This window comes from Vipera ursinii (assembly GCF_947247035.1).
Source record: "Vipera ursinii genome assembly, chromosome: 1".
In the NCBI taxonomy this organism is placed as follows: domain Eukaryota; kingdom Metazoa; phylum Chordata; class Lepidosauria; order Squamata; family Viperidae; genus Vipera; species Vipera ursinii.
In genome coordinates, this window is record NC_139512.1 from 74735134 (window position 1) to 74752600 (window position 17467).

A 17467-nucleotide genomic window follows, 5' to 3' on the forward strand; every position below is an offset into this window, starting at 1 on the left:
AAAGAGATTGTAGAACAGTACTTTTGATCCCCAAACTTTGCAGATAGTCCAAAAAGCTACCGTAGTCAACCACTGCTGAAAGATCAAGTACAACCAGGAGGAGTGCAATCCAGTTTTTGCTGAAGGTTGCCTACCAACACAACCCAAGATACTCATGTCCCATATCCTGACTGAACTCTGAATCTGTCACATAATTTGTTTTTTCTATGACATTCTGTAGCTGCAACTTCACCATTTTCTTGACAATCTACTCTAGAAATAGAAGGCAAGAAACAAAATGACGATTGTCTAAGGTAGCCAGATCTAGGGGAGACCTCTTCAACAATGCCTGCTTGACCGCCTCTTTTAACGTACCTCGTATAACCAACCCTTCTAGATAGCCATTGTCATTTACCAATTTAGTCACTCAATCCCTGTCTCCTAGTGAAAGGACCCAAAAGGAGCATATATTTAAGTTACAGGCTAAGGCTCCCTTCTTTATCAGAGTTCCTGAGCTGAAATGAATTTTATATCACTGAACAAGACTTTGCTCCAGTTACAATTTCAGACATTGGCCAGGTATAGATAAAACATGAAATAATTTGAATGACTTTATCAGCAAAACACTACGCAGATTGGCAGATCTTCCTGCCTATCTCTCCCCAGTAGGAGCAGGCCATCTTAACTAGCACTTCTGAACAACAAAACCAATGACACAATAAGAAAAATAGTGGTACTTCACTGGCCTGATCTTTACACTCTAAGCTCTTATCCACAGTTGTCCTGCTTTTTGTACAAGTACTGTATGATTTATTTCTATTGTTTCATCTCCATGAACCAAATACAAAGCATCATGAGACAGGCAAACTGAGAATTGCTGCTGCAGGACAATCACTTCAAGAGCTCAGTAAAACCAGGCATTTGATGAAACACTCTGCAAGTTCCTGGGAAATCCCAAAGCACTTGATAGAATCTGCTTATTATTCATTTGAGGTTTTGGCCCTTGGAGACGAACAAATGAAACAAGAATCTTCAAGAATGTAATGCAATCACAGAAATCCTAGCTTTAGAGTTGTCTTAGTACATTCTATTAGTAGAGATGGCTTTGTCAACAAATTATTGAGAGGACAATGTCAATTACTTTTCAGGCAACTATATTAGTCTGGTTTCTATATGGGTTTAGAACTAAGCCAGATATTCTTTAGATATTTTGGTATGCAAATGAATCAAGAACTGTATGTCTTTCTCATTCATCATAACAGCTCTTACTCCTGGGAAAAAACAACAACAGATCAGTAAGTATTGATGAATAGCAGGATTGGGTGGAAATATGAGCTATAATTCTAAAAATACAGTAAAAAATCCTGTGAGAAACCTCTTTCTAAATACAGATGTTGCAGCCAGGGTATTAATTTTCATGTTTAAACCTGAATACAGAAAGCTACCAGGTTTAATTGGCAACAGATAGCAGCAAGTCAAATGTTTCTGCTCACAGGGCTGGGCAACTGAATGAATTACAGTCAAGAAAGAACTATGCCCCCATTTCTATGCAGCAAGGAAATCTGTTCCAGTAATACAGATAATTTAGAATTGCTGAGTCCTATCAACATATTGTTGCTAATAATGTTACATGAATACATCCAAGTAGAACAGTGAGGACAAAGCTCAAGTTGAAGGAATCTTTATCTTTACCTTTACTATTGGAATATGAATTGATCATTGGCATTAAAATATAATCAAAGCATGATTCATCTGGGAATGCATAAAGGCTCACCTTGCTGCTTTCTGAGTAAGCTCCACAGGAAAGTCAGGGCAAAGCAGTTGCAGTAAGCAATGGTACTCCTTGGCAGTTAACAAGTCTGCAACAGAAAGCAAAAATATTAAACATAAGGTGACTAGTCTTCCCAGCATTCAGGCTGGATCATGGATGTCTTCATTTATTTTTAGGATATAGATCAGGGGTGTCAAACTGCCGGCCCGCGGGCCAGATGCGTCACGCTGAAACAGCGCCCACCCCATTGCCGGCAATGGAAAAAAAGTTGTGATACGTCATGACACGTCACATTTATTTTTTTTATTTTTATTTTAATCCCATTTATATCCCGCCCTTCTCCGAAGACTCAGGGCGGCTTACAAGCTTAGCAGTAAGCTAAGTGAGCCTTGGTGGAGCAGTGGGCTAATGCCTCCTTAAGTAACACCAGCTGCCTGCAATTAGTGCAGGTTCGCATCCCACCAGGCTCAAGGTTGACTCAGCCTTCCATCCTTCCCAGGTAGGTAAAATGAGGACCCAGATTGTTGGGGGCAATTAAGCTGACTTTGTAATAATGCCGCTTGGGGGGGGGGGTGAAAGCCCTAATAAGCAGGCATATACATAGAATGAAGGCTACTGCTAAGCTTGTAAGCACATGATGTTGCGAATTTGACACCCCTGATATAGATAGTCTTTGATTAATGACCACAGTTGGGATTGGCAACTTGTTTGTTAAGCAAAGTAATCACTAAATGGGGAATCATGTGACTGCAACTGTGCTTATGATTTCATTTTAGCTTTCTTGTTTTTTCACTCCCCTGTCTTTTGAAATGCTCATCCCAGCCCTGGAATAATTAGCAAGGAGTGAATTGTTCTATTTATATTCATTGAAGAGAAAGGGACAACAAGAGTAAACAGACACACAATGGAAAATACACATCAAAAGGAATGTGCTGGTACAAGCTGCCCCAAACACGTGGATGCTCCAACACTGGAGTTTTTAAAGAAGAGACTGGAGAACCATTTGTCTGAAATGGTATAGGGTTTCTTGCTTGAGCAGGGGGTTCTACTTTCAAGGTCACTTTCAACTCTGTTATTCTGTTATCCTGTGTTTGGGGCTGGGACCTGTGAGCACACTAGGCAAACTGCCAGTATATATCTCATTATGTGTCTGCTTACTCTTTTGTAAGCAGAAGGGGGGGAAAAAGCTCAGGCACAGGAGAAATCACTAAATCACTTGTTTAGACAATCTCTCTTGGGCTTGGCCTGTTTTGGTTTTATTTATTTTTTATTTTTTTATTCCATTTATATCCCGCCCTTCTCCGAAGACTCAGGGCGGCTTACAAGCTTAGCAGTAGCCTTCATTCTATGTATACTTGCTTGCTTTTTGTTTTCTCCTTCACACAGCAGAGAGATTGAAAAGGAAGGGAGCACATGAGAGTAAGCACAGTTGCCTAGTGTGCTTTTTGGCTCTCAACCCTTACGGTTGGGGATGCCAGTGCTAGTGCATTCCTTTTGATGTGTATTCCTCATTGTTTGCCTGCTTATCCTCTTGTAATCCCTTCCTCTCCAAGCTCTCCTCTCTACAAGAAAAGGAAAAAGGGGGGGGGGGAAAGGGTCAGACACAGGACAAGTGTACTGACTGTTTTAGCTATGATGTGACTAAGGAATGCTGTGAAGATTGTAAATGTGTCCCTTGGTTGCAAAATTGCTTTTTCAGCAGTATCATAAATTTCAAACAATTGTTACATGTGGCAGTCAATAAGTGAGGCCTACCTGTACTTCATATTAGATAGCAGGTGACCGCGTTTCATTGTATTTAAAATTTATCTTATATACGGCCCATATGTTAATATGGAAGGCCAAAATGCTGCTAAAGACAGGGTGAATTATATGGAATATGAAACATTCAGGAATTAGAAAAATTCTTAAGCTTTATGATATTAAACTTCCTGATTCAGAGATTACTAATTAGGCAGAAAAATCATTCTATCCTATTTTTAGGGCAATCCTAGTTCAGGATAAATAAGATTAGTCTACAGTACAGAGTAATTGTCAGATTTAGTGAAGTAATATATTTGAGTGCTTTGAACACTTAACAAAAGCAGTATATATATAAAATGACCATTTCAGAAAAAAAATATTGTCAGGAATTGCAGAAAAGAAGCATGTAGTGTTTCAAATACTTCTTTGTACATGTGATCATATTTAGTTTTTACAAAATCTCCAGCTTTTTATGGCATAATATTTGCTTCCTTCATAACCTCTCCTTTTCTGCCTTCAATCATACAATTCAAAGGCTGCTTTTTAGTCACACCCCTTTTCCTGACATCAGAACATTGTACAGTATGCCCAAAATATTGGAACTTCTGCAAAAAGAAATGTGTGGGACATTGATGCAAACTTTGGTTTGTTTTAAACAAATACTCAATACAGAGAGTAAAGAATTAATCCTGTACATACTTTTATGACAATAAATTTCATTGAACATAATGGGGCTTCTGAAGAACTATACAGAATTGTGATATAAATAGAATGATATAATTAGGAATTTTGTTTCAAAAGAAAAATATATGACTCAAAAAGTAACTGGATGTGCGGGGGGGGGGGTTCCTTGAGATTTTTAAATACAGAAAACACATAAATTACTCCTTCTATAGAACAACAATCCCTTTGAGAAGGGCAATTCAAGTTGAAAATTTAGGAAGGAAAAGTGCTGATGCCATTTGCCCACTTCAGTATTACCTTGCAAACCCAGTAATGCTTCTTGGTAAACTCATATATAAATTCCCTGTTTTCCTGGGCAACCAAGAGGTTCAGTGTCAACTTGAATTAAATCCTAAATGTGTATGTACACATTTATAAGCATGCACACATAGATCCAAATTGTCTTGCTGAAAAAGATATTCCCTGCTTTTAAAAAAAGCTATCATAAGTAATCTACACATGTTTTCATGTAATACCTAGTTTGGTCAAAAAAAACCCTCCTTTAAAACAAAGTAGTTTCAATCTGTTAAAAAAAATCACTGGTATGGGAACATTCACTACCACATGTTTCTAAAACCATCCAAGCAACATCTGGCAGCATTAGGAAAGGCAAACAAGATCTAAGGACATATATGAAGAAGTATGGCGATTGAACCCACAAACATTATTACTTTGGCATCTAGTAAGGCAGCTCAATGGCTTCTTAGAATTGTGTGTCAACATATTAAAGAAAGGCAAAGAGACAAGATCCAAAATACACAAAGTAGCCAACAAACGAATAATCTCCTAAGAGTCCTGCTTTGTAAAAGATTGGCAGAGGAATGCCTCTGTGGTTCTTGAGGGGAGAAGACCAAAGAGGTGAAGCTCAAGAGAGTTTATGGGATGTAGAAGAGAATGGGAACATACTTAGATCAAAAAGCTGTGCATGATTGCAAGTTCCCAGTCCAAAAGGTTGTGGAACTGAAGTTAAAGAGAGGGCTGGCTGAACAGCAATAATTTTGCCATATTTCTATATGCAGAACAATGTAAAGAATGGAAGGAAAGCCAGTAGTACAACTAGAGCCAAGAACAGGACGGGAGTGAAGCCAAAGGGCACTAAATGGAAGGCTATAGTTAGAGCTCATTTGCTCAGTTACTTGTTATCCCTCTATTGAGCACTTACTTTTTTGCTCCAATATTTAATTAATGCAGCTAGAATCAAAAGAGGCCCCTACATGTTCTCAAACTAAGCACTGGCAGGCATTTACAAAGCTACCGCTTTCTTCTCCTGATTGCTGCTCATTGTGCCCCATACAATGAAGCTACAGAGAATTCTTTGACATTTAGGGGTGGGTAAAGGATCACACTGAGGGACGCGGTGGCTCAGTGGGTTAGGACACTGAGCTTGTCGATCAGAAGATCGGCAGTTTGGTGGGTCGAATCCCGAGTGCCGCGTAGCAGAGTGAGCGCCTGTTACTCGTCCCAGCTTCTGCCAACCTAGCAGTTCGAAAGCACGTAAAAAAATGCAAGTAGAAAAATAGGAACCGCCACAGTGGGAAGGTAACAGCATTCCGTGCGCCTTTGGTGTCTAGTCATGCCGGCCACATGACCACGGAGACGTCCTCGGACAAGTGCTGGCTCTTCGGCCTTGAAACGGAGATGAGCACCGGCCCCTAGAGTTGGAAACGACTAGCACGCATGTGCGGGGGAACCTTTACCTTTACCTAAAGGATCACACTAAGAAGAGAGATCCTGGAAAGCTACTGTGCATAAATGATCTGGGATCCTGGCCTATATTTCAATTGGGTATCATCACGGACAGTTGATATTTTACAATATTTAAGCAAATTAGACTCGGTTTGAATATTCGTAAGTTTCCAGCTGCCGTTTCTGCACGTTTAGTCATCCCCAGATGTAGGCAGAACGTAAGTTAAACGTTTCCCATGCTAGTGCTCCTCCAGATATGTAATTAGCTGAGATGCACTGTGTTAATGAAGTTTTGAAGTCTGGTGTGATTTTGGTTGCCCTTTTATTCCTTTTTCTAAGTGTAGTGGTGTATATGCACGTGTATAGAATGGTTAGATCTTTCAGACATTTCTTCATTTACGTCTCAAAGAGTGAGACATGTAGAATTGCTTAGGCTAAGTAGAGTTTGATTGGTACCAAACTGTCTCAATACTTTTCGTGGAAAATTCAAATGACTGGAAAACGGCAAATATTGTTCCTTTCCTCAAAAAGGGAAAAAATGTCAATCAAGCCAATCAACTTCAGATTTATATTGGGCAAAATTTTAAAATAGACTATTAAATAGAATTTTCTAACATTTAGAAAAGGACGCATTGCTTGTCAGAAGCTAACATGGGTTATTAAAAAAATCAGTCAAGAATCAACCAACTACCAAATTTTATTAAAAAGCATAAGCTTTTGTGAGTTACGTTTAACTGGATGGTATGGCTAAACTGATGTAAGATTTAAGTGAGGTGGATGCCTTTATTTCCCCCCATTCCTCATTTCAATTTAAATCTTATATCAACTAATTGCTCCATGCATTTGGTGAAGTGAACTTGATTTGATTGGTTTGAAAAAGTACCGTATTTTCTGGCATATAAGACGACCCCCTATATTTCCTGTTAAATTATAGGGTTTGGGCTTTACTCGCCATATAAGACTACCCCTCTTCCAACGCACACCAAATAAAAATTAAAAAACATCAGATTTGATTTTAATATGGTAATTTTAATTCAAATGCTTATGACATGCAGGTACTTAGTAGGAAAACTGTCACTTATAAACATAAGGCTGTTTGTCATCAAACATGTAAACATAAAACAGTGCAAGTGGATTAAACATCATCATCATCATCATCATCATCATCATCATCATCATCATCATCAGTTGGAAGGAACCTTGGAGGTCATCTAGTCCAATCCCTGCTAAGGCAGGAAACCCTATACCATTTCAGACAAATGGCTGTCCAGTCTCTTCTTAAAAACTTCCAGTGTTGGAGCATTCACCGCTTCTGGAGGCAGGTTGTTCCACTGGTTAATTGTTCTAACTGTCAGGAAGTTTCTCCTTAGTTCTAGGTTGCTTCTCTCCTTGACTAGTTTCCATCCATTGCTTCTTGTCCTGCTTTCAGGTGCTTTGGAGAATAGCTTGGCTCCCTCTTCTTTGTGGCAGCCCCTGAGATATTGGATCACTGCTATCATGTCACCCCTCACCCTTCTCTTCATTAAACTACACATACACAATTCCAGCAACCGTTTCCTATTTTCCTAATTCACTTTTTCACTTTTCCTAATTCACTCTAAAGCTTTCCCTGCGCAGAGCCTTAAGTAACACCAGCTACCTGCAATTAGTGCAGGTTCTCATCCCACCAGGCTCAAGGTTGAGTCAGCCTTCCATCCTTCCGAGGTAGGTAAAATGAGGAGTCAGATTGTTGGGAGCAATAAGCTGACTTTGTAATAATGCTGCTGGGGGGGGGGGGTTGAAAGCTCTAATAAACAGGCATATACATAGAATGAAGGCTATTGCTAAGCACATTGATTTGTGCTTTAAATTGTAAGCCGCCCTGAGTCTTCGGAGAAGGGCGGGATATAAATGGGATTTTAAAAAAAAAGACCAAATGGGAGATCCGCTCCAGGTTTTCCAGCCAGCCCGCCCAGTTCCTGAGTCAAATGTGTCCTTAGAGCCAAGCTGCTGCTCTGGCTATGCATTCCCCACCTGCCTTTCAAGTTGCTCTTGCATTCCCCACCTGCCTACAGCTGCTCTTCAACTTTAGAAGGAAAGAAGCCCAGACCCCAGCCTGTAAAAAATCACAGACTGCAGCTTCTACTCCAATTGGTCCCGCTTTCCCTGCGCAGACTAAATGGAAGATCCGCTCCAGGTTTTCCAGCCAGCCCTGTCCCTAAAGTTTCAGCATCCGGGCGTATAAGACGACCCCTGACTTTTGAGAAGATTTTCATGGGTTAAAAAGTCATCTTATACGCCGGAAACTACGGTACTACCAAACATTGCTAATATGAAGTATAATTTCTTATTCATATTTAATTGGGTTTTCTCAACCTACGTTTAAGGCTTGTATGGAAAGCACATCACATTTTGGGTCACATTTATGCAGAAATATTGAAAATTTAAAAGGATTCATAAACCTTTATGTACTGTAAAATGGTTTTAAAATACAAGAAACTCAGTTTTAGTAAAACTTTGTAATTGTTTGAAATTTTTAATGATGGAATAGACTGAAGTGATGAACTTGTTTTCATTGCAAGTATTTAAACAAAAACTGAAGCGCTACCTTTTGGAGATGTTGTGGATTTCTGCCATAGCAGGGGATTAGATTAGATATTTTCAAAGCCATATATTGTATGACTCTTTATAATATAAGATATATAAAAGTTCCATCTCTTTATAACATGGTATCTGACATTAGTGGGTTAGGACGCTGAGCTTGTTGATCAGAAGGTCGGCAGTTTGGTGGGTCGAATCCCGAGTGCCGCATAACAGAGTGAGCGCCTGTTACTCGTCCCAGCTTCTGCCCACCTAGCAGTTCGAAAGCACGTAAAAATGCAAGTAGAAAAATAGGGACCACTACGGTGGGAAGGTAACAGTGTTCCGTGCGCCTTTGGCGTCTAGTCATGCCGGCCACATGACCACGGAGACGTCCTCGGACAAGCGCTGGCTCTTCGGCTTTGAAACGGAGATGAGCACCGGCCCCTAGAGTCGGAAACGACTAGCACGCATGTGCGGGGGAACCTTTACCTTTACCTTTTTATCTGACATTAGAGTATATATGCCTATTATAGAGATGACAGTACTGACAAACAGCTCTCAAAATAAAATTTATTTTTGTTAATAGTAGAAGGACTAAGATAGAATTCCATGAAGGAAATCTAGGTAAATGGTTTTACAAATGAAGAATTTAAGGAAGCTTGTTAACACTTTCAAAATTCATTTAAAGATATTCAGACATTAAAAATGTAGACATTTTATTTCTTTGCTTAATCCTATTGGAAATTCATATCTACAAAAAGAAAGTTATAGACAACTGCCATTTACAATATATACATTCCCTTTTACCTTAAAGATCTTGTCAAATTAGAACAATTTAAGGAACAATCAAGAACTCTCTCTTCTTTCTTCACTTAAATATATATTCAATCAACCCAATGTTATGTCAGTATCATATGTTGCTTCCTAGTTTGTCTATTGGTAGCTGCAGATACCAATCCTATGGCTACCAAGATCCTTGTTATTCCCATTCCCCAATTATAGTTCCTGGAGAACTCTTATCAAAATTCAGCCATGCCCAGAAATACTAACCATTGTGTGGTGGCACAGTGGTTAGAATGCAGTATTGCAGTTTAACTCTGCCCACAGGCAGGAGTTCGATCCTGACCAGCTCAAGGTTGACTCAGCCTTCCATCTTTCTGAGGTCGGTAAAATGAGGACCCTGCTTGTTGAAGGCAATAGGCTGACATTGGTAAACACCCAGAGAGTGCTGTAAAGCACTATGGAGTGGTATATACAGGGAGTGCAGAATTATTAGGCAAGTTGTATTTTTGAGGATTAATTTTATTATTGAACAACAACCATGTTCTCAATGAACCCAAAAAACTCATTAATATCAAAGCTGAATATTTTTGGAAGTAGTTTTTAGTTTGTTTTTAGTTATAGCTATTTTAGGGGGATATCTGTGTGTGCAGGTGACTATTACTGTGCATAATTATTAGGCAACTTAACAAAAAACAAATATATACCCATTTCAATTATTTATTTTTACCAGTGAAACCAATATAACATCTCAACATTCACAAATATACATTTCTGACATTCAAAAACATAACAAAAACAAATCAGTGACCAATATAGCCACCTTTCTTTGCAAGGACACTCAAAAGCCTGCCATCCATGGATTCTGTCAGTGTTTTGATCTGTTCACCATCAACATTGCGTGCAGCAGCAACCACAGCCTCCCAGACACTGTTCAGAGAGGTGTACTGTTTTCCATCCTTGTAAATCTCACATTTGATGATGGACCACAGGTTCTCAATGGGGTTCAGATCAGGTGAACAAGGAGGCCATGTCATTAGATTTCCTTCTTTTATACCCTTTCTTGCCAGCCACGCTTTGGAGTACTTGGACGCGTGTGATGGAGCATTGTCCTGCATGAAAATCATGTTTTTCTTGAAGGATGCAGACTTCTTCCTGTACCACTGCTTGAAGAAGGTGTCTTCCAGAAACTGGCAGTAGGACTGGGAGTTGAGCTTGACTCCATCCTCAACCCGAAAAGGCCCCACAAGCTCATCTTTGATGATACCAGCCCAAACCAGTACTCCACCTCCACCTTGCTGGCGTCTGAGTCGGACTGGAGCTCTCTGCCCTTTACCAATCCAGCCACGGGCCCATCCATCTGGCCCATCAAGACTCACTCTCATTTCATCAGTCCATAAAACCTTAGAAAAATCAGTCTTGAGATATTTCTTGGCCCAGTCTTGACGTTTCAGCTTGTGTGTCTTGTTCAGTGGTGGTCGTCTTTCAGCCTTTCTTACCTTGGCCATGTCTCTGAGTATTGCACACCTCGTGCTTTTGGGCACTCCAGTGATGTTGCAGCTCTGAAATATGGCCAAACTGATGGCAAGTGGCATCTTGGCAGCTGCACGCTTGACTTTTCTCAGTTCATGGGCAGTTATTTTGCGCCTTGGTTTCTCCACACGCTTCTTGCGACCCTGTTGACTATTTTGAATGAAACGCTTGATTGTTCGATGATCACGCTTCAGAAGCTTTGCAATTTTAAGAGTGCTGCATCCCTCTGCAAGATATCTCACTATTTTTGACTTTTCTGAGCCTGTCAAGTCCTTCTTTTGACCCATTTTGCCAAAGGAAAGGAAGTTGCCTAATAATTATGCACACCTGATATAGGGTGTTGATGTCATTAGACCACACCCCTTCTCATTACAGAGATGCACATCACCTAATATGCTTAATTGGTAGTAGGCTTTCGAGCCTATACAGCTTGGAGTAAGACAACATGCATAAAGAGGATGATGTGGTCAAAATACTCATTTGCCTAATAATTCTGCACTCCCTGTAAGTCTAAGTGCTATTGATATTGCTATCATCTTTGTGCTACATCACCCAAAATATTATTGTTACTGTCTCTGAGCAATGCCTACCATTTGCTGTGAGTACTGCTTTCCAGGTAATTACAATGACATCACTGAAGCCCAATTTGAAAAAATCAATCTACTGAAACTGCCAAGAGCTGCTCGGAATAAACGAAAGTCATTGGGTACATGACCGCACAGATTCTTCCTGTCTCTAGGATACTCAGGCCACAGGCCAGGCCACAATCAAGACAACAGTCCTCATGGCTGTTCCACAAGGAAGGCAATGGCAGGACACAGAAAGATACTATCACAATAAATAGAACTTTCTTGTAATCCATCTGTACCACTAATTACCATTTTAAATACTTTATCTTTAAAAGGCCATACTGTGGTCCATGTAAGAGGCAGCCAGAATGATTGCATACCATTCAAGCCTTCAGTACCACCCATGAACTCCAAGAAGCTTGAAGTCAAACTGGAAGAGTGAAGTGGAGAACAGAGATTTCCTCACAGTATTTAAAAACAGTATTCATTTTCCCATCATGAAGCACAGATTGTTCAGATCAACCACAGAAGTGTTGTTTGAACAAAAGGTCAGAAGAAAACCAGCACATCTAAATTGCAGTTTTCTATGCAGACCCCTAAATTATGGTTCTTTTTTCATATTGGCCTCTGAACTTTGGAAGATCTACCACAACCTCAGTGTCTCTAAGATGTATGCTTTCTTCTAAGAAGAAGCTACATCCTAAAGACAAATACAATTAACAAAGTGGCATTTGTTACTTTGAAAATGAAATAGAAAAACAGTAAGCACAGAAGTTATCTTGGCCCTCCTAATAAATCTACTATATGTGAACTGGTAATGGGAGCTAATCAGTGATATCGGAAAAGTAAATATTTAAAGTTCACATGATGTAGATATCATCAGATCATGACCCTATCAAATATGACATGTTACCTAATTCCATCAAGAAAAGATGCCTATGTCATGAACCTTCTCCCAGATTTATCATATTGCCAGATCTCATCAAGAAAAGGTGGTTTGCTATGCCTATAATTAGTGATGAAAATAACCCTCTGCTTGAGTGTATTGACCAGTAATCCCAGCACCTGACTAGATTGAAAATATATGTTTTATACACTTTTCCAATAAACAAAGCTCTAATAAAGTTCTGTTTATGAGGAATTTTTTAAAATCAGTGCCTTAAAGGGAAAATATTAAGTATAGCCTAGTGAAGACATATATTTTGCAAAGCTAACTACAGATAGTCCTCGATTTACAACAGTTTGCTTAGTGACTGTTCGAAGCACTGAAAAAAGTGAGTCATGACTATTTTTCACATTGATGACCGTTTCAGCATCCCCATGGTCATGTGATTTACATTTGGATGCTTGACAACTGACTCACATTTATGATGGTTACAGTGACCTGGGATCGCCTTTTGTGACCCTTTGACAAGCAAAGTCAATGGGGAAACCAGATTCACTTAACAACCATGTTACTAATTTAACAACTGCAGTGATTCACTTAACAAATGTGGCAAGAAAAGGGGTAAAATGGGGCAAAATTGTTTTGTGAGACTAATTTGAATTCTGATTGGCCAAGCCAATTCTAAAATAAAATCCGGGCAGATAATAAAAATTGTTCCACTTTTAAAAACTGATTTATCATTTTCCAAGCACACAAAAACAGAAATAGCAGTTGTCTCAATTATTCCTGCTATTCCTGTTAAAGATTAAACAACAGAATGAATGTAATCAACTATCCTTTAAAAAAAAATCACATACCAGAAAACTTCACTATTTTATGTCTTTGGTTTGCAGAGTTTACAGAAATTACACTAAAGAAATTAAAATCTGTCTAAGTTTACAAATGACAGAAATAATTAAAAACAGCAAGACATTGTAACAATTACCTGACCCAAGTAATTCAGGGTCCGACTCATGGGGGGGGTCACACTCTCGACCTGGTTTTTTTATCTGGGCAGTGGTTGGATGATCTGGGAGGGGGCTTACCAATCTGTTGCCCCCCTGTCATGGTCCGATCATTCTCTCCTGCGGCTGGTCTTCCACTATGCCACCCCCCGCTGCTGGGCTGCGGAACCGACCAGGTGGTTCCGCCCCAGGTGCCTAATGGACCCGGATCGTTTCCAGATGGCGCTTGGGTGTATACCTATCTCCCTCACTCACAGCTCGGCCGACGCCTTGATGGGTTGTCCCCTTGCGACCCCTAATCCAGCGCAGATCCCAGTGGGCTCCACGGTTTTCTTTGGAGCTCCAGTAGATGAGACGGGGTCTAGAGAGCTGTTGGAGATCCAGCCGATCTGAACCTGACCGATTGTGATTAAACACCTTTATAAGGTCTTATCTCGCTGCAATGAGGACGGTGAAGTCTAATTACTTCGCTGCCCTCATCGCGTCCGCAGATAATCACCCGGCCGCCCTGTTTCGGGTGACTCGCTCCCTCCTTCATCAGGAGGAGAGGGAGGACCCCTTGCAGGGGCGGGCCAAGGTGTTTAGTCATCATCTGGCAGATAAAATCGCTCAGATTCGGGCCGGCTTGGACTCTGACTGGACAGAGTCTGACATGGAGGAATCGAGCGGTCTTGTGAGTGTTACCTGGACTGAGTTCGATCCTGTGACCCCTGATGAGGTGGACAGGATCATGAGGAGGCTGAGCTCTACCACCTGTTTATTGGACCTGTGCCCCTCCTGGCTGGTTTATGCAGCCTGGGAGGAGACATGAGGCTGGTTCCAGGCAGTAATAGCTGCTTCTTTGAGAGAGGGTGTTTTCCCCGCCGCCTTGAAAGAGGCGGTGGTGAGGCCCCTCCTCAAGAAGCCTGCCCTGGACCCGGCAATTTTGAATAACTATCATCCTGTCTCCAACCTTCGCTTCTTAGCGAAGGTTGTCGAGAGTGTGGTGGCGCATCAGCTCCCTCTGTTCCTGGAGGAAACTGATTATCTTAACCCATACCAATCGGGTTTCAGGCCCAGGTACAGCACAGAGACGGCATTGGTCACGCTGGTAAATGATCTCTGGCGGGCTCGGGACAGGGGTTGCTCCTCTGTCCTAGTCCTATTAGATCTCTCAGCGGCTTTTGATACCATCGACCATGGTATCTCAGGGGGTTGGGAGTGGGGGGGCACTGTTTTACAGTGGTTCTTCTCCTACCTCCTGGGCCGCTCGCAGTCGGTGTTGACGGGAGGGCAGATGTCCGCCCTGAGAACTCTCGTTTGTGGAGTCCCTCAGGGGTCGGTCCTCTCTCCCCTCCTGTTCAACATCTACATGAAGCCACTGGGTGAGCTCATTCATGGTTTCGGGGTGGGGTATCACCAGTACGCTGATGATACCCAACTTTTTCTTTCCAACCCGAACCAACCCAGTGATGCCCTCGCCATGATGTCCCGTTGCCTGGAGGTGGTCCGGGTTTGGATGGGGAGAAACAGGTTTTGTCTCAATCCTGCCAAGACTGAGTGGCTGTGCATACCGGCATCTTGGACTGACCAGCTTTTTCCATCGTTAACGATGGGGGGTGAGGTGTTACACCCCGTTGATAGGGCTCGCAACTTGGGCGTCCTCCTGGATTCACGGCTCAGTTTTGAAGATCATATAGGAGCCGTGACCAGGGGGGCTTTTGCCCAGGTTCGCCTGGTGTGCCAGTTGCGGCCCTATCTGGACCGAGATGCCCTACGCACAGTCATGCGCTCGTGACCTCCTGGTTAGACTACTGCAATGCTCTCTACATGGGGCTGCCCTTGACGACCACTCGGAGGCTTCAACTGGTGCAGAATGCAGCCGCACGAGTTGTGATGGGAGCTTCCCGATACTCCCGTGTAACACTTCTTCTCTGCGAGCTGCATTTGCTTCCAGTTGCCCTCCGGGTGAGATTCAAGGTGCTGGTGATGACCTATAAAGCCCTAAATGGCTTGGGTCTGGACTATCTAAGGGAACACCTGCTGCCGGTATCAACTTCCCATCGTCCTGTGCGCTCCCACAGGGAGGGCCTTCTCAGGGTACCACCGGTTAAGGAATGCCGGCGGGTTATTCCCAGGGGGAGGGTGTTTTCTGTGGCTGCGCCGGCCCTATGGAACCAACTACCCACAGAACTTAGGATTGTCCCCGACCTTCGTTCATTTCGCCGGGACCTGAAAACCTGGCTCTTCGAGCTGTCTGGCCCTGACTGTGGGGTTTTTAATTTTTAATTGGATTTTAGACTTTAATTTTTAGGGCTTAAATTTAATTAATTGTTTTAACTGATTTTAATTTTTGTATTTTATGTTTTAATTGCCTTGTAAACCGCCCTGAGTCCTACGGGAATATGGCGGTATATAAACTCAATAAATAAATAAATAAATAAATAAATAAATAAATAAATAAATAAATAAATAAAATGGATTTTAGTCATTGGAAAATAGCTAATATTCAGCGAAAAACTAATTTTAAGGCATTTGTGGGTTTCTTTTTATATTTTGACATGGCAATCCAAACTGTCCAAGCATGCATCACCTCTTGTACTCAACAGAATAGCAATCATTATGGATTTGACAAGATTTCTGAGAAAGGAAATGCAGTATCTGTCATCCTGTAAGATGTCCTGATGACAGTGGAATTTTCATCCATCACTTTGGTATCTGAGCATGGCAATTACTATTAATGGTCCACCGCTCTGGATGGGAGTGCTATTAAGTCAATCTCCTCACCTAAAAGGTTTCTTAGCAAGTCAGTCCACTTTCTCTTTCCTTTCAATTCTGCATCATATATAATCATTGAAGGGAAAAGAAACAAGCAAGCAAGCAAGCGATGAAATGAGCTGTTCACCTGGCTCCTTTTGTTCCCTTGTCAAGCCTTTTTCCATCTGGTTACAAGATAGAAAAATCATAAATCTTCTTTATATATTCTTTGTCCTTTTAAAGACTATATAAGTGCTTTGAAAGACTATAAGAAAGTTCTTATTCCTATGCACTTCTCTGTCTTCTAAGAATAGGAATAAGAACTTTCTTCATTATATATTTATGTGTCCTTTTACCTCATCCTTCATCTCTTAAGCCAGGGTCTTCAAACTTGGCCCTTTTATGACTTGTGGACTTCAGCTCCCAGAATTCCTCAGCCAGGCAATTCTGGGAGTTGAAGTCCACAAGTCATAAAAGGGCCAGGTTTGAAGACCCCTGGCTTAAGCTGTTGGAAAAATTCAAATGATGACTAAGAAAGTAGTTTGAAAAACAGAGTAACCCAAAACTCCTTCAAGGAGCTGGCAACAATTCTGACCTTGCGTCTCTGCAATACAGGTAGTCCTCAACTTACAACAGTTCATTTAGTGACAGTTCAAAGTTACAACAGCACTGAAAAAGTATAATGACCTTTTTTCACACTTACAACCCTTGGTCACATGATCAACATTCAGATGCTTGGCAACTGACTCATATTTATGACGGTTGCTGTATCCCAAAGTCATACGATCAACTTTTGTGACTTTCCAACAAGCAGAGTCAATGGGAAAGCCAAATTCACTTAACAATGGTGTTAGTAACTTAACAACTGCAATGATTTACTTAACAACTGTGACAATAAAGATTGTAAAATGGGGCAAAACTCACTTAACAACTGCCTCGCTTAGCAACAGAAATTTTAGGCTTAATTGAGGTCATAAGTCAAGGACTACCTATATTAACAACAAAGTAAATAAATTATAAATATATTTTAAAGAGGAAATAAAGCATGATAACATGGAGAGGTGCACGCCGTCCCGTTCGGAGACCTGCCGCGTTCATCAAACATGGACGAACACGGCAGCTGTGCAAACGGGACGGCGGCGGTTTGGAGAATGCGCGCGCACCTCTCCCAAGCCGCCGCTGTCCCGTTCGGAGACCTGCCGCGTTCGTCAAACATGGACGAACGCGGCAGCTGTGCAAACGGGACAGCGGCGGTTTGGGAGAGGTGCGCGCGCACCTCTCCCAAGCCGCCGCCGTCCCGTTCGGAGACCTGCCGCGTTCGTCAAACATGGACGAACGCGGCAGCTGTGCAAACGGGACAGCGGCGGTTTGGGAGAGGTGCGCGCGCACCTCTCCCAAGCCGCCGCCGTCCCGTTCGGAGACCTGCCGTGTTCGTCAAACATGGACGAACGCGGCAGCTGTGCAAACGGGACGGCGGCGGTTTGGGAGAGGTGCG

The 17467-nt window shown here is 41.8% G+C and overlaps 1 protein-coding gene across 1 annotated transcript in view; it reads right to left on the bottom strand.

Moving 5' to 3' along the window:
* CSTPP1 (centriolar satellite-associated tubulin polyglutamylase complex regulator 1) overlaps window positions 1–17467 on the bottom strand; it is a 163190-nt gene that overhangs the window by 31540 nt on the left and 114183 nt on the right. Inside the window, exon 4 of the mRNA XM_083348805.1 lies at window positions 1754–1838. Within this exon, the coding sequence (XP_083204931.1) occupies window positions 1754–1838 (85 nt within the window). The remainder of the gene's footprint in view (window positions 1–1753; window positions 1839–17467) is intronic.